Source organism: Blennius ocellaris, assembly GCF_963422515.1.
Source record: "Blennius ocellaris genome assembly, chromosome: 17".
Classification (NCBI taxonomy): Eukaryota; Metazoa; Chordata; class Actinopteri; order Blenniiformes; family Blenniidae; genus Blennius; species Blennius ocellaris.
This window is the reverse complement of record NC_137666.1, coordinates 25,635,064-25,662,637: the sequence shown is the minus strand read 5'-3', so window position 1 is coordinate 25,662,637 and position 27,574 is coordinate 25,635,064. Positions and strand designations below refer to the sequence as shown.

Below are 27,574 nucleotides of genomic sequence, written 5' to 3'. Positions count from 1 at the left end.
AGCGCATCCTTTGCGCATTTGCAGATTATGATGATACTTTATTGATCCCGAGGGAAATTCAATTCACTTGTGCAAAATGGGGCCCCCCATGGATCGCGGGGCCCTACGCACAGCGCGTGTTCTGCGTGTAGGGAGGGGCGGGCCTGTGTAAAGTAGTTCTGTGTAAATTCTGACTTTTACTCAAAATTATAGGCTTTTATTTTGTAATTCTGACTATTTTCCACACCAAATTTTATATTCTCCTTTTTTTCTTTTCAGATCACCTGACTTTCCTGACTTTTCAGCATCCTGACTTTAATTTCAGATTCCTGTCTGTTGTCATCCTAGCCTTCTTCTGTAATGTTAAGACAGACACACAGGAACTTGGACTGAGGTCCCCTTTAAGAGTGGGCGGGCCATAGGTCTGGGCGCTCCAGCACCGCACCTGTGGCCACTTTCCAATCATCACCCTGCCCTATATATATGTCCTGTCTGTGTTTAGTCATTGTTGGTTTGTTAGTCTACCATGTCTCGTCTGTCCTGTCCAGTGCTGTCAACATGAAATAAAAGACTTGTTTGAACCCAGCCTGTTTCCAGAGTCCTGCACTTGGGTCCTGTCCGTGATCTGTGACAGAAGCATGCTGATGTTCACTTTTCCTTTAGATTTATTTCATATTGTATGACTTTGAAGCCTGTGAGACAACAGAGCACAGACAGTGTGAGCTGAGATCGAGGATGTGAGACACTGCAGAGGGTCAGACAGCGCAGGGAATTTAAAATAATACTCCCATGTTATCACCCTCATTATAACCAGATACTTCCAAGCTTTTTTTAGGAATGAAAAAATTCCCTGATGGTCTAGAGCTGCATTACTTGATGAATCCTCCACAGATACTCTGCCTCTGGCCACAGGAGGAAAATAGTTATTTTAAAAAAAGGGCCTTTTACCAAAGGCACAGGAACATTTCACGAGCAACGCGTCATGTTTTGACATGATTCTCCACACAGAAAGGCCCAGGGACACTACAGCCGCTGTCCCACTGCACTTTTTGTACCGGGATGGGGCTGGACAGGTTTTCACATGGTCCCATCGAAGAAATTGTGGATGTTACAGAAAACAACGCAACCACCATCTATGATTTTCCATCAACCCTCTCCTGAGGAACAGGTTTGTGAGGAGGAGCGACAACACAGCCGTCCACTGATTGGTCAGTGACCATCATCACTCTGGACTGGCCTGTAATATTTAAATATTTCATCGGCCGTAAACCTTCCATTGTTGTTTACATCCACCGCTTTGCTCACTGGTTGATTTATTAACTGGTTTATTGAAACATGGCATCTTTCAAGAAGGTGCAGAACTTCCTCTTCTAGGTAGCAGGAGGAGGAGCTTCAGCAGGAGCTGGATGCTGCTGTTCACAAGGAGATCATTTAATCTGTGTCACGGAGAGTGACTCGGACGACCGCAGAGTTGTAGCTGGGTACAGCTTCCGTGCTCTTCACCTGACAGGTCCCTGCGTCGCTCACAGGCCTGCCTCCAGAGAGTGGGGTGCCGTACCCTCCTGCTACGTCACGGACTGCGGTGGAACCAGGGCTTAAGAAGAGAGACAACAGGCTGTCAAACAGCAGGGGGGAGACGACGACCCTAAGGGGGGGCTGCAATCCCCAGGTTTGGAACCAATAGAAACGCAGCAGTGGATGCAGAGCTTCATGTATTCAGCCACTAATTGATTGAACCGACCGGAACACCGCAGTCCGAAATTCAAACTTCTATGAAACCCCCTTTCGACTACTGCTCAGGGCTTCTTCTCAACAGAACAAGCTCAGACACTCGTCTCTGTTGCATCGGAAGAAAAAGAGCACAACCTAGACCCATAGAACCAAGCAAAGGGGCAGCCCGCTGGACGAGCAGAACAAAGTTTGGATTACTTTTCTCTCTTTTTCTTTCATTTTTTTGGATCTTCGCGATGCAACTCAACGCCTCTCCGGCTGCTTCCACAATGCACAGCTTTCTCCAGAAAGTCATTCTACAGCTGAACCGCAAGGCCCCAAAGGTCTGGAGCTTGAGACGCCGTATCTGTATCAAGCTGCTTCCAGTAACTTGAGGTTGCCATCTGTTTGTGTACGCACATGAACACAACGTTCATCCGCACCATCACTCGCATGAATCTCCTTCACCTCAGACACCAGCAACTGTGCATGCGTGAGTGATGGGTGTCCTGTTTCTCTGGTTGCTGAGCAACCATCACTCCCCCCATCTTGGAAGGATTCAACTGACTCATCCATCACCCGGTGGACACATTTACAGCATTGCCACACACACACACACACACACACACACACACACACACACACACACACACACACACACACACACACACACACACACACACACACACACTTTACATAGTGTTTGATGGAGGCTAGATCTCCATGTTAGATGATGTAATACATTTTTGTTATTAAATGCCTGTGAGCTGGATTGACTGGTTCCTGGTGATTATTGTGTATTTATTGTTGCCATTGCCTGGTTTGTAACAGTCTGTGCTCAAATCTCAGGCCTTCCCTTTAATTTAACATTGTTATATTTTGCACCGAAATATTAACACATTTAAACAAACCTTTTAAAAATGAGACTGATACATATACATACAGATTCTCTGGTGGTGTCCCTTTTATTATTAATGAATACATAACGAATTTATTGAAATTTATATTTTTTGTTAAATTATTCTTAATTTATTAACTTCAAGTAATTAATCAATCACTTTAAAAATTGATGATGAGTAAATGACAGTTTACATCAATCAATAATTTCAATTATTCAGAAGTTAATATTTCCAGTGATTTATTACTTTCAGTAATCTATTACTGACAGTAATTTAATGCTAATGACCAGGCATAAATCCCAGCAGTGGCCTTTTCAGTATTGGAGGAAGCCCACAGAACTCAGACCTCAGTTCTATGGAGCAACACCAATGGGTGCTACGTTCCAATCACAGGAACTCAGAGTTATTTGTTCAGGATAGCCATGAGAGAGTAATGCATTCTGGAGTCAGAGGCACACTTGTCCAAATGAGGGAAATAGAGTGGGTCTTAAAAAGAAGACAGCTGGTCAAGAGAGTGACAACAAACTGTTATATTTTAAAGAAACAGAGAGTGAAAGCAGCTCAGCAAATAACAACTCCACTGTCCAGGGACAGAGTAGCAGACTCACCACCATTTGAAGTTTGTGGCGTAGATTTTGCTGGGCCGTTGTACGTGAAGTCAAGTTCCCAGCCTAAAAAGGCTGACATAGCACTTTTTTACATGCGCTGTAAGCAGAGCAGTGCACCTAGAGCAAGTTTCAGATCAGACAACCCAAAGTTTTCTATTAGCCTTAAAGAGATTCATTACAAGGCGAGGGCTATGTAAGATCATTTATTCAGACAATGCCAAAACAATCAAAAGAGCAGACCGAGATTTAAAAGAACTTTGACAGTCAGAGATCTTCCCAGACAACGGAAGCCATTGAAAAAGCATTGCAGAAAGAGCTGTATGGTGGGGTGGATTCTGGGAAAGACTTGTTCGATCAGTGAAAACATCTTTGAAGATCTTAGGGTGAGCTTCCCTTAGTGTTGCAGAATCTGTTCCAGTATACACTGAGGTAGAAGCTGTGTTTAATTCCACTCTTATGTAAATGATGATGTGTCAGAGCCACAGCCAATTACACCGTCACATTTCCTGGTGGGAAGAAGACTCACTTGTCTGCCACTAAAGACGTCGTCCCAGGCAATCGATCCAAGCAGAGAGGACAGAACCCGGTGTCATGCCCCACTCCTCAGAGGCCTCTTAGGGGCGTGGTTGGGTTTTTTCCCTCTTCTCTCTCTCCTCCCCTTTTGTTTCAGGCTGTTTGAGGAAGTGGAGTTGCTGAGGGAATCGTTACCTGATTCAGTTCAGCTGCGACGACCGGGTGGAGCTTGTCCTCTCCTGATCATCTGCACCTCTTAAACGGGTGCTCGACTCCACTCGGCGCTGGATCGTAACACTCCCTGCGTGTGTTGTCTCTCAGTTTATGTTTTATACTTGCGCCACTTCATCCTGCTTTCCTTTTGAAGACTCACCTGCCTCAGCTTCCCTGCTTCCGGACCCACCGTGACCAGACCCGACTCTCGCCCCCAGTAGCTCCCACTTCCACAACGCAGCCTTGGCCTACTGCCACCGGAGCCCGCAGAACCTTCTGTTCACTCCCTTTGTTAAAAATGAACTCTTCCCGTGTACTTGTCTGTCTCCACCTGGTTTATCCGCACCTGACCCTCCGAAGTCACACCATAACACCCGGAGATGGAAGTACGGGCAGAAACATTTAACCCATTTCTGGAACAGCTGGCAAAAGGACTACTTGATGGACTTGAAATTTGTCTCAGATATGCGCTTCCCACACCCATCATGCTGAAGGTGGGAGATGCCACCCTGATGGGAGAAGACAACGCACCCAGACAGACGTGGAAGCTGGGTCGGATAAAATAACTTTTTCCAAGAAGAGATGGACCACTTCAGACCTGTTTACTTGATATATCCTTGAGAAATGGCTTAAATGTGTTGAAATGTGTTGAATCAGCTGATGGGCTGTTGTGAATTGATTTGGTTTAATTGTTGAAATTCATTAATTCATCATACAGTTTAAAGCAATTGTTCATTTGTGTGTGAAAGTACAGGGAAGGGAAAGTTATTTATTTTGGTGACGTTCGTGTAAATGTGACAACTGGAAGAAGATATTTTACATGTGCTTTTGTTTTGTTGAGCCAGGGGTAGTGCAGTTCTGCTTAGATGTTTGTACTGGCAACCTGTATTGAATGCTTGTCTGGATCTGAATCTTTATTCAGAATGAAGACTCAGGACGATTTGAAGAAGCTTCCACTTCCCAACAATGTGTCCCCTGCACCTTTGTTGAAGACATCAGCTGAGGAGGAGGTGGCCTATAAAGGAGCAGTATGCTCGCACTGGTCCTGTGATGGGGTAAGACCTTCAGTGACTCCCTCGTAAAGCTGAAGATGTGCAGTAATTAGTGAGGACGTCTGTGGTCCTTGCTACCAATCCATTGGACAGAGGCTTCAGGGTTGTTTTGCTTCTGCAAAGAAAAGGTTGCAGTATTCTATGCAGTTCTTGTCCAATAGCAAACACTTAACTGAAGTATGAAGAGGCTTCACACTGTCAAACGACCAGCATGCACAACAGATCATAGGTTCTACAAAGAGCACAAGTCTGAGTGTCACAGGGTTGTTTTGTGAATCAATCACCTCTAAATAAAGAATCAAATGACACTTAAAAAAAAAAAAGATTCAAACACGTTGAATCATCATACTCGAGAGTAACGGGGGAGTAACGGATTATATATACGGAAATGGGATACAAAAAAAGTAGATGTAATTCATTACAATGCAAGGGGAACAATGTGTAATCTGAGCACCAGTCTTTTTTATAAAAATGAGCATTACATAGCAGGATTAGACGGCACACAAATCCACAGTGTGCAACACTGGGTGAAGCAAAAGCACTGAACTCTTCATCTAGAGGTAAGAAAAACACCATTCTAAGCATTATTGACCAGAAACTGAGTAAACTAATTTGCTAATATGCACATTAACATTTCAATAAACCTAACCCTGTCCTACAAGGGGCAAAAGAGGGCTTTACCCTCCTGGCTGTTTTATTTTAGCCTCTGTTTGATAATCAAATTCATTTAAACTTTCCGTAAATGGACACATTTACCTGCTAATTAATGAGTAACGTTATTTATCTCTGGCTTTAGTACCATGCACAGTTATGTCTACTAAATGTACATTTCAGACACAGATACCACAAAAACGATCAAAAGCTAGACTCATTAATTAAAACACTTCATAAAGCTCTCTGCTTTTTGGTGGTTTCTGTAGTTTATGCATATTTGAATTGAGAAATCATATTGTAGTTAAAATTTCACAACATTACAAGGTTGGATTGATTATCAATAATACAAATTATCTAAAATAATTTGAGATATTATAAAATAGAGCAGCACGAGGCAGTAAATATTACAACTGGATCTATGTGTGCTTCCATCAGAAGCTGAACGAGACAGTTTATACACACTTTATCAAATTTAATTTGATTAATGTACCACTTTTCATACACTGTGATGATGTAGTACAAAGTGCTTGACAATAACAGTTTTTAAAAAAGGGGAGCAGTATCTGAGTGAACATCTGCACCTTGTCAAAAGATGCCATGTTGGGTTGCACTCAAACGTTCCAATAACACAGTTAACAAAACACAAAGCACTGTATGTACAAAACAATGGAGGGTTTATAGTCGATGAAATATTTAAATATCACAGACAAGTCAAGAGTGATGATGGTCACTACCAATCAGCAGATGGCTGGTGTTGTAGCTCCGTCTTAAAAGACCCTGCCGCATATTTAAACTGTACTCAGTGTGCTTTTTCTTAGATTTTCTTAGTGAGTGGTGGGATGGAACATGTATATTAATGTACATCCTGTTAAATGATGAATTTATGTGGTAGAGCTGCGGTAGCACTGGTTATGGTAGTGTAACAGGGTATTAAAGGCTCAAATGATCAGAGAAGGAAGGAAGTAGATCAGTGTCTGCAAGGTTAGCCTGCAGTCTGCAGCCTGTTTTACAAGTTTCACATTGGTTAATTAAAGAGCAGTCATTTGAGAGTTGAAGACAAAACATTTCACAAAATTAAAGCAAATTGTTCACTTTCATAGCGTCACATTCTCTCAGTAGTTCAGCATCAGTCAAAGTCAGAATGATCAACAGCAGGAAGTGTGTGAAACAACCTACACATCTTGTTCAGTATTGTTGAACACATGATTAGAACATGTACAAACACTGCTGCTGTTTTGAACAGTAACTCTTGGAAACACTGAGTCAGGCTGACTGAAACCATGCAGTTACCATGGAAACGGTCCACATATATCTGATGAACAATCAGAAACAAACTCGTACAAAGGAGCAGAATCTCTATTCAAGTATCAGTTATGTTCATCACTGCCACAGACTACAATTGTGTACTGGATTACAGTTACTTCTTGAAAGTGAAGTGGAGATACTTTACTCTTCATGCTCTCTGTGAGGAAAACAATTGTTTCGTTTGAACGATGTGCATGGTGTGTGTGGTGTAGCTGTGTGAGTCATGCAGTCTGCGGCTGATTCACACATTCACTTCATCTGAAGTGAGTTCCTTTAGTGGGAAATCAGACGTGGCAGCCCACTGATTATTATGGTCTGTGCGAGTTTGTCAGTCATGCGTTTTTTCATGGACTGCATGTACAGCAGACAGCTCTGGGTAGAAGGAGGTCTTGAATCCTTCACAACCATTGAGTATACACAGAGCATGAGCACAAATCACGTTTTCTTTTCAAATAATGCTTTTCCAAAAACATGATTGGGACTGGATGGATCTGCTCAGGTTCATAGGACTGTCATCAATATATTAAACAGCTATAGGATGTGTATAGCATGTTCCTGACAGTTAGTCCAGTCTTTTGGTTTATTCCTGCAGAATATTAACATGTGATAAGCATCAGCTGGAAAAAACTGTTGCCTGCTTAAAATGTAAAAAAAACTGGAGGGTTCCATTCCTCATGGAGGATGAACTGGCAAATTAGGATGGTTGATGCTGACAGCTGATGTTATCTGGTGTTTACTGCTGCTGGATGGGATATTACCAGTTGCTTCTTCACTTTATTGAATCGGTGCAGCCATCAAAAGACAACAGTCACAATTCTTAGAAGTGCCTTGATTGGCAGAACTCTGGCATTACAAGCAACAGCTCACAATGTTTATCTTCATTAAATCACCAGCAAATAACAGCAGAACCCCACAATAACCACACACCTCGCAGTAATCTCCCTGTATTTGACACACACATCAGATTATTCTGTTATTGCTTCTTTTCCAGCCTGTCATGATTTTGTGCTCATCACAGAGAAAAACTCACACAAAATTGCATTTACAGTATTCAAATGTAACAATATGATTGTCTCAATTGGATATGTCCATAGTATCTGCTGTTGAAACTGACACATCTCAAGACTTCATGGAAATATGAGCTCGTTCTGCATTTGGTGGCTGCAATAGATGAACAAGTTGAAACAGACAGCTTGTCTTTGTGACAAATTACATCTTCAAACTTTGAAACAATCCCAGAAGAAAACTACCACAACATAGAATAATGACGTGTTTGAAGATGTCTCCATCTGCAGTGATAATCTCGACAGAAGCAAGAGAAACTTCAGTGGCTGAAGGTCACAACTGGATTCTGGTGCTTTAAATCACTGCATGGGGTGAAGAATACTTCTAGAAACTGGTTCATGTGTATACTGAGCAATCCACATGTGCAAGTTTTAAAGCAATACTTTGTAAAACTATACAGGATTATTGCCATCTTCTGTGTCAAAGTTTGTTTGAAAGCTCAAAGTCAAACCGTTAAACCTACTTCTGGTTGAATGAGTTGAAACTTGAAGTGTTTTTAGGAAACGGGGACCTGATTCCTGCAGACTGAAGAAGAGAGGACGATCCAAGAACCTGATTCCTGCAGACTGAAGAAGAGAGGACGATCCAAGAACCTGATTCCTGCAGACTGAAGAAGAGAGGACGATCCAAGAACCTGATTCCTGCAGACTGAAGAAGAGAGGACGATCCAAGAACCTGATTCCTGCAGACTGAAGAGGAGAGGACGATCCAGCCCATCAGCACACAGTTCCGAAGCTTATCTGAAGGAAGCAGGGAGCCTCGGTACCAAAGAGCACACTGAGGTTTTGGAGCTCCTTCATGTCTCAGCAATAATGGAGTGAAGCACAGACTGCCTCCATCACACCACATCACACCACTTCCAGAACCTCCATTACAACAGGAAGCTTGATTTGATAAAGAACCTCACCATGTTGAACAGCCTCTCCATGCACTAGTGATGTCATCATGCTCCAGCCACCAGTCACTAGTGCATCATTAACTACAACTCTGTATCATTAAGAGCAATGCTGCCATTGTGGACGCTTCCCTTTTCACTTCATGATAGAACCTGCCTGGACTCTACGAAGTTGTCCAAACGTTTGGATGACAGGTGAAAATAGAAACCCCTCATGATTTCAAGACACTTTCACTCATGTTTATGGGAGTGGTGCAGGTTGATCCTGTTTATGATTGGTTAGTTTTGACTGGTGTTAGATTTGTGCTCACCTTCCTTACAGGTGGGCCCTCCATACGCAGACTGGGAGCAGTCGCAGGTGTAGCCACTGCTCTTCTCAATGCACCGCCCTCTGTTGTGGCACAGACTGCTGGAACCGCTGCAGTATCCCGGACAGCCAGAGCTCACCCCTGCTGTCAGCATGGCCTTCTCCTCCAGGTCGTAGGTCACACCGTTGATGGTGAGAGTCCTGATGCAGCCCAGGAAGCCCCTCCCCTGAGAGGCTGCTCCCCCTGGAGGAGGAGCAATCACCGCACGCTGTTTAGGACCAAGTTACGATCACTGAGCCTTCAACACTAAACTGCTGCGCCAATCACATGGTTGACTGACTGTATCATAAGACTCAGGTGAAGTATGGCTGCTTCTGTTTCCTGAAATTTTTTCATCATTTAGCCTCAGGCATCAGTTTGATTGTCAAACCCTCCTCAGTCACAGAGGACACTTAAATAAAAAAAAAGAATTAAAACACTACTGGTTTTACTAATTGAGTTACATAGTTTAATAATCAGTCCAGACAATCTGTTAAATATTTAATATTTGTCATGATGTTAAATCTTTAGATGCCAGTTTGATGAGTTTTCTCTTTTTTTCCAGATAAATAATGTAGGTTGGTTTGAGGATTATTTTGAAAATGAGCCATGGACTTTGGCACATTATTATTTTGTGTGGAGCTTCAGACTTAATGTTTAGGGCCTCAAGAGTCAATGGAGGACAAAAATGTCCCACATGTCATTCTAAAAATTTGACAATCATAACAAAACATTATCAATCATTATGAATGGTTAGGATGCATTTTTCCAGATTAATTGATCATAATTGCTGTTCAATGGCAGCATAACTTAGAATGATGACATCACTACAGGAATACTATTTACATACAACTGAAATGATATCTAAATCAGCATCATGTTTCTAAATAAATATGTATATGAACATGCTTTCAAACTTCTGTGAACTACCATAAGCATACAAATTCAAATTGAGCATTCAAATTGAATGTGACTGATATATCACAAAATATCAACACATTGCAATTTAAGGTTTAAAACTCAAATGATCAATATTTATAGGTTTTGATGAGGACTGATATATTCAAAAGATTGAACTCAGATATTAATTGGCACAGCCTTGTAATGATCCATGTATCTAAAATGTTTCATCTAAATTCTACAACTTATCAAACACGTGAATATATAAAAATCAGGGGAAGATTGGACGTCACAATGGACAGACTTGGCCATGGCAACGCATCAGAGTTTTTTGTTTAAAAAATATGTTTGACCAAGATGTGCTTAAAAAACAACATTCACTAAAAAGGTTCCAAACAAAACAAAATGAAAGTGACAAATGAGAAGCTGATCAACACAGGTTTTCACTGTTTACACATTATGTTACAGCCTTATCCAAAAATGGATTGAATTCATTGTTTTCCTCCAAATTCTACACACAACAACCCAAAATTATAAAATGAATAAAGTTTTTTGAGACTTTGCAATTTCATTAAAAGATATAAAACTAAGAACCTGTTAATACTTGTCTGTGAGGTCCCACAGTCGACACTGCATGATAATGATGATGATGTGGACAAATATGACCACGGTAGCCAGACAGAAGCCACTCCTTGGTAAAAATCACATGGCAGCTGGTCAAAAGGCACCCGAATGACTCTCTGACCATGAGAAACGAAACCTGCTCAGTGAAGCATGGTGGTGGCAGCATCATGATTTGGGGATGTTTTTCAGTGGCAGGAACTGGGGGACTGGTCAGACGCTTCCATCTCATCCGATGGAGCTCGAGAGTGCTGCAAAGAGGACAGGGCCAAACTGCCCAAAGATATGTGTGCCAAGCCTGTAGCATCATATTCAAAAAATACTTTATATATTTGGAAAAATCTCAAAGAAACGTTTTTTACATTGTCATTATGAATTGTTGTGTGTAGAGAAAAACAATAATTCAATACATTTTGGAATAAGGCTGTAACATAGAAACATGTGAAAAAGTGAAATGCTGTGAATACTGTCCGGAGGCGCTGAATTAAAACCCCTGAGAAAAAAAACTGAGTCCAGTTTGACTGTTCCACACACCCTCTGATTTCACTCACACACGCACACAGCTGGACTAGTCAGGGAGCAAGCAATGTTAATGTTAATTTTAATTGAAGTTTAGATATGCTATTTTGCCATTTATTTTCAAGTATTTTAATTCCAATGTGTTATTGCTGTTTGACTGGAAGTGTGATTGCCGTTTTTATGTTTTGATGAGCTGGTGGACAGGTGAATATTAATTTGAAGATTAATTCATATCTGTCTAATCTAATGTAAACAATGTATGCTGTAATAAAAACAATTATAAAATGAAAATCTCGCATTGTTCCAACAAGTTACCACATCCGTCAGGACTATGCTGAGATGTTTCTTCATTGAGTCATTGTGTGTGATGGGATGACGCTGTCATACCGACAAACAGCTGAGTGTTGAGGCGGAGGCGGCGGTGTCCGTCAGCCGGAGCTTCCAGGAAGCGCAGAGGAAGCTGGTCCACCTGCAGCGATGCCTCCTTCACGCTGCGCTCCACTCGCACAAAGTGCCATTGGCGGTCATTCAGGGGAACGTGGGACTTGACGGACAGGAGGGACGGTCCGTTGCCCACTTCAAAGGAGAAGGTCACCTCCGAGGGAGCTGGGTGGGAGGGGCCAATACACACACACACACACACACACACGCAGAAAAACAGTGAGGTCAGATTGAATCTCATGCTTGTTTTTTATGTTCCACTTTATCATCTGGGGCTGATGCAATGTGATACAACGCTGCTGGGGGAGCTTGATGACCTGAGTGGATTTATGAGGAGGCTCAGCTGACAGCTCGTCAATATTTCACCGAGCCTCCGATGCTGCAGGAACCTACAGAGAAACATTACGACTCACATATCCCGAGGAAAAATCAGCCTTCCTTCCTCAAATAAAAGCTTGTGTACGATACTGTGAAGGCATTTTGCAAGTGGAACTAGGCGGAGCTGATGGAGCACAATGAGGACAGACTGCTCTGCTTTGAAACTATTCTCATCAAACAGCAACACTGCATGGATTTCACAGCGTTGGACACTTGATGAAGTAAAAGGTTCACTCACAGCTGAGCTCCACCCGGAGGAAGTCTCTGTGGCCCAGGTTCTCCAGGAACACCCCTGAAGGAGCACTAGTCTTGAAGTAGAAGGAGATATCTGTGGCCAGCTCGGTCCGCAGGGTGGGGAACAGCAGAGTGGAGGATTCCTGGTAGAAGGATGCAGCGTTCCACAGAGACTCTGAAAAGAAAGTCAAACCAACAAGGATGTTCATCAAGGTCAGAATGAAAGATCTTGAAGAAGAGACAGTCCTGTCTGCAGTCACAGTCAGTCCTGTCTAATGTCAGTCCTGTCTGCAGTCACAGTAAGTCCTGTCTGCAGTCACAGTCCTGTCTGTAGGACAGAGAAGAACGTCAGCTCCGTGGCTTCCTGTGGTTTCAAATGTCAATAAGCATGTGACAGTATCAGCTCCTCAGATGTAGCTGCTCTCTATGGATGTGTGTGTGCTTTCTTCGTGGCAGCATGAGGTTATTGGTGGTGAAACAGCAGGAACATGCAGATGTCTCCAAATCCACATCCCCCGGTTGTACACTAGTAACCAGTGAAGAGGTTGCGCCGATGTGGCTGTATGTGATGGTTCTTCATACACTCACACACATCAGGACTGTTATCCAGAGCAGAGCTCTCCAGTGGAGCTTTAGCAGTTCTACACTACGCATTTGGATAAATGCTTTCTGTTCTTTGTTCCAATCCTGGTCAAATGAGTTATCGACACTAGTTACATACAAAAGGGAATCATATTTTAAAGTATAATAGAAACAACAGAAAATTTAGAATCATTTTAAATATGTTATCATTTTTAAACACCAGAATGTTGAATGTGACATTTACTATGTGAATTAATTATGTCCGTATTGAAACATACATTGATATTTGTAGATAAATGTTACAAAGTTAGATTTGTAGTTTTTCCTATTATCCACCTTCTTTCCATTGTGGCCAAAATCCAAATTGTTAGTTTGAAGCTTTGCTAGTTGTTGGTTAAATAGAACAGGATGGTCTGTGGTGTCGTGGTCTGCATTGTAGACTCCAAGTGTGAACCAAGGAGACTTCAGATAATACGACTGGGAGTTTTATTTTTCTAATAGAAGCCCAACGCTAACACTTACCTCTGAACTAAAGTCCTCAAAATAAAGTTCCCCTGAAGATCAGTCAGGACGATTTGGTGCAAACCAATAAAGACCAGGGCCTCATCTATAAAGGCTGCTGAAGCACTAAATATCACACTTATTGATCCACGTAATCATAAACAGCCAAGCTACAGTGGCATACATGTTTCTTTAGTGAGATGTTACAGCTGAATCAGCAGCACTATGTTTATATGTCAAACTTTCATCTTCAAATGATACACTGGATAGAACTGATTGGTTATCAATTCTGACAAGGTGTGTAACAATCAGTCTAATTTCAGAGTAAGCACATATAATGTGGTGTGCACATGGTGGGAGGCTCTCCCAACCAGAGTGGAGTGGGTGTGTTGGTGACGTGTGGGGAGGTGTATTGGTGATGGGAGGTGTTAAAAGGGGAAGTGCAGTAATGCAAAAATGTTTGACAGGTGAGCTGTCATGTTGCTGGAGGCAATAAAGAAAGCCGACTCAACTCCTTCGTCCGTCTCATCTTTCTCAGCCTCCACATCGGTGACCTCAAAACATGTCTGTGGAATCGCCAGAGCTCCCACTGTGTACGCTGCTGCTGCCAAACGGCGGAATCCTGAGCCGTGGTTTCAGCACATCGAGGCTCAGTTCCATCTCCAAGGGATTACATAGACGACACAAAGTACTTCCACGACGTCGCTGCGCTGGATTCTTCCACCACCCGCCGAGTCATGGTTCTGCTTCAGGACCTGCCAGTGCAGGGAAAACACACCGCGCTGAAAGCTCACCTCCTCCGGCTGTTCCAGCTGTCTGAGGCCGTGCGAGTGGAGTGTCTTCTGAGGCGTCACCCCCCCACAAGTCACTGACGTGTGGAGGTGATGGTGTGTTGGTGATGGTGGTGTTACATGAGGAGGTGCGGTGATGCACAGGAGGTGAAACTATTTGACAGATGAACTGTCATTGGGCTGGAGGCAATAAAGAAAGCCAACTCGACTCCTTTGTCCATCTCACCGGTGCTGCAGACAGAGGACCGGAGCAGTGTGCTCAGGTGCTGCCCTCCATGATGCCACTCTCCCCATGACACACTCTCCTCTGACCTCCATGACGTCACTCTCCTCTGACCTCCATGATGTCACTCTCCTCCATGACACACTCTCCTCTGACCTCCATGACGTCACTCTCCTCTGACCTCCATGATGTCACTCTCCTCCATGACACACTCTCCTCTGACCTCCATGATGTCACTCTCCCCATGACATACTCTCCTCTGACCTCCATGATGTCACTCTCCCCATGACATACTCTCCTCTGACCTCCATGATGTCACTCTCCCCATGACACACTCTCCTCTGACCTCCATGATGTCACTCTCCTCCATGACACACTCTCCTCTGACCTCCATGACGTCACTCTCCTCTGACCTCCATGATGTCACTCTCCCCATGACACACTCTCCTCTGACCTCCATGATGTCACTCTCCCCATGACACACTCTCCTCTGACCTCCATGATGTCACTCTCCCCATGACACACTCTCCTCTGACCTCCATGATGTCACTCTCCCCATGACATACTCTCCTCTGACCTCCATGATGTCACTCTCCCCATGACACACTCTCCTCTGACCTCCATGATGTCACTCTCCTCCATGACACACTCTCCTCTGACCTCCATGACGTCACTCTCCTCTGACCTCCATGATGTCACTCTCCCCATGACACACTCTCCTCTGACCTCCATGATGTCACTCTCCCCATGACACACTCTCCTCTGACCTCCATGATGTCACTCTCCCCATGACACACTCTCCTCTGACCTCCATGATGTCACTCTCCCCATGACATACTCTCCTCTGACCTCCATGATGTCACTCTCCCCATGACACACTCTCCTCTGACCTCCATGATGCCACTCTCCCCATGACATACTCTCCTCTGACCTCCATGATGTCACTCTCCCCATGACGTACTCTCCTCTGACCTCCATGATGTCACTCTCCCCATGACATACTCTCCTCTGACCTCCATGATGTCACTCTCCCCATGACATACTCTCCTCTGACCTCCATGATGTCACTCTCCCCATGACATACTCTCCTCTGACCTCCATGATGTCACTCTCCCCATGACATACTCTCCTCTGACCTCCATGATGTCACTCTCCCCATGACATACTCTCCTCTGACCTCCATGATGTCACTCTCCCCATGACGTACTCTCCTCTGACCTCCATCATGTCACTCTCCCCAAGACATACTCTCCTCTGACCTCCATGATGCCACTCTCCCCATGACATACTCTCCTCTGACCTCCATGATGTCACTCTCCCCATGACATACTCTCCTCTGACCTCCATGATGTCACTCTCCCCATGACATACTCTCCTCTGACCTCCATGATGTCACTCTCCCCATGACGTACTCTCCTCTGACCTCCATGATGCCACTCTCCCCATGACGTACTCTCCTCTGACCTCCATGATGTCACTCTCCCCATGACGTACTCTCCTCTGACCTCCATGATGCCACTCTCCCCATGACGTACTCTCCTCTGACCTCCATGATGCCACTCTCCCCATGACGTACTCTCCTCTGACCTCCATGATGTCACTTTCTTCCAAGATGTCACTCTCCCCGCGATCTCACTCTCCTCCATGACGTCACTCTCCTCTGACCTCCATGATGTCACTCTCCTCCATGATGTCACTCTCCTCTGACCTCCATGATGTCACTCTCCTCCATGACGTCACTCTCCTCTGGCCTCCATGATGTGACTCTCCTCCATGACGTCACTCTCCTCTGGCCTCCATGACGTCACTCTCCTCTGGCCTCCATGATGTGACTCTCCTTCTTGATGTCACTCTTCTCCATGATGTCACTCTCCTCCATGACGTCACTCTCCTCTGGCCTCCATGATGTGACTCTCCTTCTTGATGTCACTCTTCTCCATGATGTCACTCTCCTCTGGCCTCCATGATGTGACTCTCCTTCTTGATGTCACTCTTCTCCATGATGTCACTCTCCTCCATGACGTCACTCTCCTCTGGCCTCCATGATGTCACTCTCCTCCATGACGTCACTCTCCTCTGGCCTCCATGATGTGACTCTCCTCCATGACGTCACTCTCCTCTGGCCTCCATGACGTCACTCTCCTCTGACCTCCATGATGTCACTCTCCTCCATGACGTCACTCTCCTCTGGCCTCGATGATGTGACTCTCCTCCATGATGTCACTCTCCTCCATGACGTCACTCTCCTCTGACCTCCATGATGTGACTCTCCTCCATGACGTCACTCTCCTCTGGCCTCGATGATGTGACTCTCCTCCATGACGTCACTCTCCTCTGGCCTCGATGATGTGACTCTCCTCCATGACGTCACTCTCCTCTGGCCTCCATGATGTGACTCTCCTTCATGATGTCACTCTCCTCTGGCCTCCATGATGTGACTCTCCTTCATGATGTCACTCTCCTCTGGCCTCCAACTTCAGCTCAGACTCTTCTTCTCCACCTCTACAGTCACTGTCTCTCTCAGACTCTCTCAGTATTTCCATCTGCTGATCTGGTTGTTCTTTTATTAGTGAAGCTCCAACTGTGACACCAAATAATATCATCTCTGTTCCTCTCTTCATCTCTTCATTAAATTCATTGTCCTCGTCTTTCTGTCAGGATTTAGCATCAAATGGCGGTGATCAACAGGCTGATTGAAATGCTAAATATTGACGAGACCCTTTGCATTGACCATTTATGGTAGAAAGTGGGCGTGTTGAGAGTGGGGCCTGAACGGTCAACCTTCCAGGTGGACTGGGATCTAGAAAAGGACATTTCGTGCAGATGTGCATATGCACGGTTTAACCGATCCAAATTTTGTTGCCATTTTAGTGTTTCGGCGCGCAACCATTTTTAGTAGGAATCCTTCTTAATGTTTTATAAATGAGGCACTTGATCTGAAGTGGATGTGCGCTAAAGCAGTGGACTGCCCTCTTATTGAAGAAGTTAGAATGAAGATGATATGTGAAGCAAGATGTGCACTGTGCACATCTGACACCAGCCTTTGCTATGTTCAATCAAGAAGCCACAAACTGGAGCGTCGACACAGAAGTGATCACCTACTGTCTCCATAACATCGCAGAGGCCCAATCTGGTAGACGGCCTCTGAGCCCGTCCTGTTGGTGTCTCCAATCACCACATGGCTCACCGGCAGGTGGTCCTTATAGGACAGGACTCCCATGTCAGTTGTCCTGCGACAGAGAGAGAATAGCAGAGAGCCTTGTCACTGCAGATAAATGTATTCCTCTGTGGAGTAAACACAGGGAAAAGAAGCCATGCATCATCAGGCAAAAAACAGGAATGAAGATCCCTAGTATGAAACCCCAGAGAGGAGCGATGGAGGTGAACATTAACATACAGTGTGCAGATACATTATTCAGACTGGAGTAACAGCACAAATTGCAGCACTCTGGCCTTGAATCCTCCTCTAATTCACTCATTCATTAATTTATTGCCTGTAATTAATCATTTTTGAGCCAGAAAATGACAGACAAAGCTCTTGGGTTGAAATAGTGTGTAATACCAGTGTGAGTGTGTAGTCTGTGGGCTCAACCTGCAGCACCAACAGGTAATCTCAGCAATTATGGAATACTGTTTTCTAACTGTCTGCTGTAAACTACAATATATGTACAGAAATGTAAAGGCGCTGACTGCATGTTGCGAGCTTCAACAGTATGCGTTTCATCAATTTTACCTTTTTAACAGTCATTTAAAGGACCCATATTTTGCTATATTTCATGTTTCACAGTCCATCCTATGCTCATGTGGGCTAATAATTTGGGTGATACAGTATACAACACTCAAAACTTGTGAAATGATGGTTATTTCTTGGATTGAGCTGACGTCACCTCTCATGATGGTGGTTCTCAGCTCCTCTGCCTCCCCCACCCGCACAGAGACTGCGGCCCAGCCGACAGCCGCTTCCTCCCACCCCCTGGGTGACGTAGTCAGCAGCTCACGCTCGTAGTTGTAGTAATGTACTTACAGATCTTTTATTGTGGGAATAGTACCAAGTTTCAAGATGAGCTTCTGAGTAAGACCAGTTTCAAAGTGCCTGTAGTTCTGGAAGCTTCTTTGGTGAAGTGTTGCTCGCAAACAAACAGATTCTTTGCAGAAAAGAAAAAAAAGTCCAGCCACATTCGCTGCTGTGCTTCTTCTTTCGGCAAACCAAATAGTGTGGACACATACTTGCACCCGAAAACACATTTTCTCCAAGTGGACATGATGGTGAAAACACATTTTCTCCAAGTGGACATGATGGTGAAAACACGTTTTCTCCAAGTGGACATGATGGCGAAAACAGTTATCGACAGCAACAAAAACAGCAGCGTTCAATGTGAAGTGAGCATAGACTGAGCACATTTGTGGGCGTGTCTTGTGTTGGTTTCTCCACATGTCAATGTTCCTGGAGGCGGGGCTTCTCCAGCTATGTGCCGCATCATCACGGTGGTGCCGCGTCATCAAATCAAATCCACGTGTAGAGCTCCCTCACCAGTGAGAATAGAGAAAGACTCACACTCAAGCTTGAGGGAATCTTTTATGAACTTTTATGTTGTTTAAAGCACAGAAAAGTTGATTTAGTATAATATGAGTCCTTTAAAGTATGTGTACCGGAGATGACCATGTCTGTTATATAATTTGAGTTGGGGTAGGAGATACACACTTATAAAAGTATTGTAAGAACCAATGTTACCTACTGTAGGGCACACTGGTGGTCTAGTGGTAGGCGTCTCAGCTGTTATACAGGAGGTTTGGGTTTAATTCACAGTGAAATCACAATTGTTTTTCATTGCATTGACTTTCATACGATGTCCAGACAAAACATCCATGCAAAGTCCAGGAAAGATGAATAGAATAACTTTCATTCTGCCTTCCCCAAGGATGTCTGGATGTATAGAGATGACGTCTTGTAGACATGTTTTGGACCACTCTTTGCTCAATGGGATGGCGCAGTGGTGGTGTGTCAGACCCTGAAACCCTTTAGCATGTAGTATGTAGCATGTAGCACGGTTCAGACTTACGAGCTGAGCAGTTAAACAGTAGTTTAACTGCGACATCAGACTAACTCTGCTGGTGAAGAAGTTGCTGGTGTTGTATCTCTCGCTCCTCGTCTTGCTATTTTGTCTTTATTTTGCATTTATGGTCTGTCTTACTTTTGTCGTTGTCATTAATACTAAAGAATCTCCAAATCACAGACGTCACTGCTGAGTCATGATGCCATGTCATACTTGAGCCCCGTTTCCATCATACAAAAAGTGAAGGGAAGGAACAGAATGTTACAGAGCAGTAAGGTAAAGTATAACCAGAGGCAAATCTGGTGCGTTTCCTCCACAGAAAATAGGTTAAAATGTTGTCCACAGATCTGGACCTTGTGAATCCTCTGTTGTTGTGAATCCTCCGCGTTGCACGAGTTGCTTAGTTAACATTTTTTTTTTTGCAGGCAAAGAGCTGAAGCTGCAACTTCATCAGGCCGATCGGCTCTTATGCCGCAGTGCAGGACGTGACATCACCAGCGACGTGACAGTCGCAACTTCCATGTGGGTTCTTAGAGACCGAACGCCGCCCCGGTGAACTGACACCGCAGACACTCAGGCAGTCGGCGCCACTGGATGTCACAGCCTCAACTTCCACGATAGTGCGGAAAGGGAAAACGCGATGCTAGGACAGATCTCGGGGCTCGGAGCAGCTCCCGTTTCCCGACGCAGTCTGAGTACAATCATCTCGTTGCATCACGTCCCACCAAAGCTCCGGCTAGCAACGCGACATGACAAGTAGACTCGGACCGCGTCGACACGTGGTGTGCCAGGACAGCCCCGAGGTCTGTCCTCGCATCGGTGATGTCTGCTCCTGGTGATAGCCGCTCATGAGTTCCGGTCTCCGTCCCTGCCTTACATCTGCTCTATAGGGACCAACATGGAAGTTGCGCAGCAAAGGGAAAAAAAAACAGTCGGTAATGCTAACAGCAGAGGATTCATACAGCCGACATATTAAAATGTTGAGGACGTATAGTAAATCACTGACCAATCGGCAGACGGCTCCTCAAAATCTGACCTGTTCCATAGTCCTGAGTACCTCAACGGAGGGGCGACGGAAAAACCTCAAGCTTTGGAGCAGTTGCTTCTGGAAAATCCCAAATTCTTGCTGCGGAAACCCGAAGTTTAAAGGACTATACCTGTCCAGTCCCGCACTTTTTGTGTGGTGGGAACTGGGATTTGCTGAGCTGTATCGGACTAGACACATGATGCTGGTGTCAGTGCATCCCTAATAAATACCTCATCTCTCTCTTTCAAATGGGAACTTTCTGCTACTTTTAGACAACATCATGCATCTTCTTTTCTCCCATAACTCCTTTTTCAATCAGTACACATGACAATAAATGCACAGCAGAACCAGACCACCTGTTCAATGGTTATTCAGACACTGATGGGCTGGCCAGCTATAACAGAACTGTTTGCATTGTTGTGTGCTTCCAGTGTTCGCTGACATTAATGTGGGTATTTTCTGTGGCTGGAGGGTGAAACTGCTTTGAGCTGTACCATGAATCTGTGTCGGCGTCACAGTTGCAGAAGTGACTCATGTCAACACAGTTTTCTTCCAGGCTGCAGGAACACTGCTGCACTCCAGGCAGGAAGCCTCCCCAGTAGGTCCGCCTCTCCCCCCGCTGGTCCAGCCACCAGGACAGAGGACGGCCATCTGCAAGCACACAAAGCTGCATTCAGTCCACAACCCAGGAAGTCACACAAAGACTACAAAATACCCTGGCCTGGCGAAATGAGGTGATGATGCTCTGTTAGGAAAGACAAAGAGACAATTATCATGATTTATGAACATTCTCATTTTCTAGTAATCAATAACCTCGGGTTTTCTTTTTCCATTTGTGTCCAATGATTACCTAAAAAAATGTGTATTTAAACAAAAGAAATGTCTCGGGTGAATTTTCTGAGTGGAACAGATGATAACACACACATTACCTGAAGTATTTAAAAGTGTGTCCACAAGGCCAGGAAGTGATCTGTCAATGCACTAACATATAACAAAAGAAAATCATCTGTCAGTCTGGCTGGAGAGATTCAGTCAGTGGATCCATCCCATAATGCCTTGTGACATGATCCACATGTTCCACATGCAGCTTTCGAAGGAAGCTGCATGTGTGTGTGTGTGTGTGAGAGAGTTTTGTGTTCATTTTCATTTATTTATTTATTTAATAAAATAATGAACTGGAAATCTGACTACATGCCTCTGTGGGTGAACTCGACGGTGGCGTGCATCACTGCCATACTGATGTTTGTTTTATTTATGTCAATTGAATACTTTCAGTGCTTGGATTTGTCACGTTAAGCCTAGTGCATATTACTGTTTTGAAATTACTTATTTAATTTTTATCCTTTCTTATTTGATATTCAACATTCTTTGTATTTATTCTTTGAGGACCAATGCTTCAAGGAATTTCTCTCAAGTATGAAAAAAGTGTTTCTATTCAATTCTATATTCTATTCTAAAATGTCAAAATTGTCAGAAAAGAAAAATGAAAGAAAAATGAAAGACTAAAATCAGGTACAAAAACAGCTGAAAATGTATAGAAATCTTTACCATCCTTAACTGTAACTGAAACTTCATAAATTCGATACAAGTACATGTTTCAAAATTGCTGTAGATATAAAACTTTAGAAGCTGTGTCAGAATCCTTTTAAAGGTTAAGTGTGTTTTGCAGCTCCAAGCGAACTTGATTTGGTGGAAAATCACAAAATGTCTCTTTTGGTTATACAATTTGTGGACCCCTGACCTCAAGGTACAAGCCAGACCTGTTACTTCACTAAAGATACAACTTTAACCTGGATGCTGCTTTTTGTTTTCATTTTGTATCGCAAGCACATCAAAGTACTAAACTCCGGGGTGGTTCTAGAGACCAGGAACAGGCCACATGGGAGTCGGCAGGACAGAAACAGGCCATATGGGACCAGTACAGAACTGCAGTAACAGTAAGGAAACTCTCCAGATTTCTGAGTGGATCTGACTCGACGGGGACCCTGAGAGAACGATGATCGATGATCCAGCAGTGAAGAGGAGAGCTGGAGACTCTCAGTCCTCCAGACTCTGCAGGTCCAGTTCAGATCAGCTTGATGTTTGGTTCTTCTGGGCCAGTCTGCACACCATTGTGGTCTGTCCTGATCCTGACCTTGGTGGTCTCTCCTGGTCCAGTCTCTAGATTGTAGTAGTCTCGCCTGATCCAGCTCCAGACGGTGGTTCCTACTGGTGCAGTCTCCAGACCGTGGTGGTCTCTCCTGGTCTGGTCTCCAGACTGTGGTGGTCTCTCCTGGTCCAGACTGTGGAGGTCTCTCCTGGTCCAGACCATGGTGGTCTCTCTTGATCCCGACTGTGGTGGTCTTTCCTGGTCCAGTCCGTGGCAGTCTCTTCTGGTCCGGTCTACAGACTGTAACCAGTAAACCTCCCAGGAGGGACAGAAAAGGCTTCTTTCTCCATCCAGACGACTGCCAGCTGTGGACAGCGCCACCCTGTGATTTCTGACAGACTGAACACAGTTAAACGTTCATTTATCACTCTGCTGTGCTCTGATTGTGTTTCCTGGGTTAACCGCTACTGCTGGTGACGGCCAAATGAAGCTTCAATGAAGGTCCATGAACCACTTTCTTTATTTTCTGACTCCACTAGATGGCACTCTTGGTTTGAAGCTATAGTCTGAAAGACTGGCAATGAAGTGTGCTTTCAGGCATTTATTGAACAGACAGTGCCATCTAGTGAAAACTTCAGAAAATAAAGGCAGTGGTTCATGAACCTTCATTTAAGATTCATTTGGCCACCACTATCTACCGCCCAATGAGGCAGCACCACCATTCATGATGTCACTTTGTCGTGTGGATGAAAAATCTCAATGGAATTTCGGGAAAAATTTCCTTAAAAACAATCAAAGCCCACAAACCCTGGAGCCGCTGTTTCTCTGAACAGAAAGGCGAAGAGTTGCGTGACAATGTCACATAACAGACCTGCCCAGTCTGACTCCAACTATGGAGACCGGATGAGAACCCATGTGGACATGGACCCTGTGCAGAAGAAGGATGAGAAGTCCTCTGGTCCGGAATGGACTGGATCAGACCATGATCTAAAGCTAGACCAGGTGACGTCACACTGTAATCATCAATATTGGTGTCCATGAAAACAAAGCGCAGCCCTGCGTTCTGAAATGGGGATCCAAACAGCAGAATGTGAGTGGTTCTCAGAGATCCTTGTTGACAGCTGGAATATTTGGAGATGCAGAGAGGAGCGGCCATTAAACTGATGATGCTTGTTTGTCATCTGAACGCACACGTAATGAATACACTGAGCTGTTCATTAGAGTAAGAACACGTAATTAGAGCTCACTTGAAAATGTCACGCTGCTAATAAAGGTACTAGAAGACTGAGATGAGTCTCTTAAAGCTGCGGTACGTGAGCAGAAAGACACAGGATAAAGGCACGCTGTGAAACACAACCACCTTCGAATATACCACATGTACTCACATCTGCACTTTGTGGACGTCGTGGAAAACTTGTAAAAGCAGGTTGACAAAGTGGTGGACCAGTGAACATGTGACGGCATTGTTGCACTAAATGAATGCGTTTCATTATGCTAATATGATCACAACAATGCGTAAACATGAATGTGTTGACTTTGCAGCTGCAAATGATTACAGGAGCAGATGAAAATGTTTGAATATTTCTAACTAAATAAAATGAGACATTAGGATTTCGCATATTAACACTGCAGCCTGAGAAAGTAGCTGGGTTTAAGTAGGAAGATAAAAAAGGTCTTAATTTACTTCGTTGTTTTTTATAGATGCGATCAAATTAAAGATTTTAGTTTACAGTGAAGCAGGCCTGACTGAAAACTGCTCATAGTTCCATCTGCTCTTGTGACGCACATCCATGTGAACACATTATTGTTGCTTAGCAACAGACTTCTGTACAACGTCCACTAACAATTCTCCACAGCTGAAAGATGAGAATAAAGACAACTGAAGGAAGAAGGAAGTGCACCAGCGCAATGATGAAACAAGGGAACTGAGATTTGAATGCTAAACCAAGCGTGTGGAAATCAATCAGCAGTGAAGCTGAGGACTACGGACCACCTCAACATGTCTGCATGGCATGAAAAGACACAGTGTGATGAATGAAAGGAGTGGAGACCAGAACAACGTCCTCCAGACAAACATTTTGAGTTGTCCTCCCGTCAAGTGTTCATCAAAGTATTTACCCTTCATGTCGCCGTCATACTTTCACGTGAACACATGACTAAATGTGTGAGGCTGAACTTAAGGTTGTTTACAGTTGAGTTGAGAGAGGGGATGTTGGAATAATTGTACATAAACTATCACATTTATGCTTAATCCACATTTATGCCAAATCATTTGAAGCGTTTCAGTCGCCGTGCAATAAGCACGGTGCCTTTGCTGTTTAATCTTGTATTTTGAATACTTGCAAGAACACGCTGACCGAGACTGATAGACAGGAGACCAACGTCCTGTCGAAACTGCCACACAGCAATGTCTCGTGCATACTGAATGTTCCGACTTGTGCTTGTCTCGTGATTTTCCACTACAGTGCTTTTCTTTTATCTTTCCTTCACTCCCCACCTTCGAACCCCTCATGAAAAGAGAGAAAGTGGATGAGAGTCTTCAGAATGGGTTGGAGGTTGTGGCTGAAGCACTCTCTGATCCATTCTCCTCATGAGTGGAAAGAAACTTACCGTTGTTGTCTTGTTCTTTCTTGCAGATTTAATAAATGTCTATAGCCTAAACCTGACAGGGGATAAGGAACCGAATGCCGACCGACTGACCAACCGACCGACTTACCGACTTACCGACTTACCGACTGATCTGTTCCTTGTGACAACATTGCCTGAGGACCTGAACCTCTGTCTGAAATAGTTCTTGTACTTGTAACATTTGTGGACTCTGAATGGGCGTTAGTAGCAAACATAAGCCGTATTCAGTCGAAGACACGCTAAGAGCCCGGCTGCATGACGTGAACCTCTTCAACATACTGGTGGTGAGTTTTCAACTGACAGGCCCACCACTGTGTTGAGCTCAGCTTGTGTAACATAGCAGTGTTGGGATTTCACAAGACCTCAGGAAGTTTGTTCATTTCTAGGGAAAGAGAGTTTTCATTTGTCATGATACACAGTCATGACATATGAATTTGGACCCAGGAATGTGATTGACTATCACACCCAGTGGGGGGACATTTTGCCACGGCAGACTCATGCAAATCCTCTCCCACTTTCTGCTCAAAAGACTCTTCCCCCATGCACTCAGCCAGTCACTGATTGGTTGATGCTCTCAGGATTTGACACCTTCAAATCCACAAACCTTCACTCCTCAAAGCAGTCTGGCAGGGAGGCTTGCCCCACGTCTTCCCCCTATGAACACCCGAGAGGAGTGCTGCATTCCAGCAGCTCAGCTCACCCAGTGTTAGCACACAGCGAACACCAGAGACCTGCAACCAGGGGCCTTCACTCCTCAACGTCTCTGCTGACCCACCACGAGGGTCAGACCTTCCCCTGAGCCAGAGACCAGCACCCAGAGTCTGATCTCCCATCAACCAGGAAAACCAACCAGTTCCTCCAGGACGGGACCAGGGAAATGACACCTCACAGAACTTCTTTGTGTTTTCCTCAACAAGCAGAAAAACCATCACAGACCTGAGTGACCAGCTCCTCAGTCTGGACAAAAGGAACAACCAGGAGCTGCAAAGAAGGACTCCTGAAACACCAACTTCATCTTCTTCTCCTCAGCCTGCAGAACTAGCAACCACAGTTAGCAGGAGGTGCTAACTACAGGAGAAGACACCAGCTTCCCTCCAGCACGACAACTGAACTCCTTCAAGGAAGTGGGAACAACAACTGGGCTTTACCTGAGATTAGTTAAACCTGATGCTATGATAGAACTGTTTAACTTTATGAAGATGTGTTGATTCTATTACAGTGATTGAGTTCTATAGATAATGATATTAGGAGCAGTTATCAACCTGTACACCAACGTTAGCTCTGCCACAGACACAGGGTCTGCATGCTAATCTTTGCTTTACTAACTAGTTAACTCACAATCCTTCACATATCACATCAAAGACAACATCACACAGTAACTGAACACCATCTGACGACTCCTGACGTTTTACAAAACAAGTCTCATTCACATACATTCTAGAAATGGTCTTTTAACAGAGACACACAGGAAACAGATGCTAAAGACTAGCTTCCATGTTCCATTGCTCCCAGCACATGGTGGAGACCCAGGACAGACCTCCTGCTCTCTGATAACCTCCATTTGGATGTAGTTTCTTGTGACCCGCCATCTTGTTTTGTAGTTCCATCACACGTCTCACACACACTCCCTCCACCTCTCTCTCTCTTTCTCTCTCTCTCTCCACACACACACCTACACACACCAAGCTGTATATATGTAGTTAGAATCTGTGTTTATTTGTTTTCATTGTAAATAAATATACTTTTTGGAATCATACTTGCTGTGTTATTAATGAGCACAAAGGTGAATGAAATGTCGACCTCTTCTGTGTCAAGAACTCCAAAATCCTTTAATCTTTACTGTTAATTCTGGTCATTGTAATTAATTTAACTATTAATTCAAATTCCTGATTAACTGTTTAGTATATCTTATGAGACTGATAGAACTGAATTGGCTATCATTTCCTGTTAAGACAGGTGGAGCTCCGAGGTTCTGATACAGATCAGATTAAATTTCAACATTATTAATAACTATCTTTGATAATTATTAATCATTATTGATAGCCAACCACAACATTCCTTATGAGGTAAGAAATCCCAACAGCAGCTTCCATCAGGCTGTTCCCATTTGTTTAGTGCAGACCTCAGAGTTTGAAGGCAGCTGGTGTGTAAACAGTGAAGGACTAGTTGAGACCTCGAGATGGGCATGGGACACATGTAGCTTCCTGGCAAATGCAGCTGGTTCCCCTCCCTTTGTAAAACAAGCCGAGGGATTTGCTGCCATCCACACAGTGCCAGTGTTTGTCAGCCCTTGACCTTTGTCTACAGCAGAAGACTGAGCTCAGACAACACGCAGCAGGCTGCATA

At 44.2% G+C, this 27,574-nt stretch overlaps 1 protein-coding gene across 1 annotated transcript in view; it reads right to left on the bottom strand.

The window, feature by feature from the left end:
- The window catches only part of LOC308142617 (contactin-associated protein-like 5), a gene marked incomplete at its 3' end in the record, with an annotated part of 229,754 nt that overhangs the window by 40,074 nt on the left and 162,106 nt on the right, over window positions 1-27,574 (bottom strand). Inside the window, exons 14-18 of the mRNA XM_080513120.1 lie at window positions 21,006-21,162; window positions 17,533-17,660; window positions 12,338-12,508; window positions 11,668-11,886; window positions 9,205-9,444 (exon numbers count right to left, since the gene is read on the bottom strand). Coding sequence (XP_080369246.1) covers window positions 9,205-9,444; window positions 11,668-11,886; window positions 12,338-12,508; window positions 17,533-17,660; window positions 21,006-21,162 — 915 coding nt within the window. The remainder of the gene's footprint in view (window positions 1-9,204; window positions 9,445-11,667; window positions 11,887-12,337; window positions 12,509-17,532; window positions 17,661-21,005; window positions 21,163-27,574) is intronic.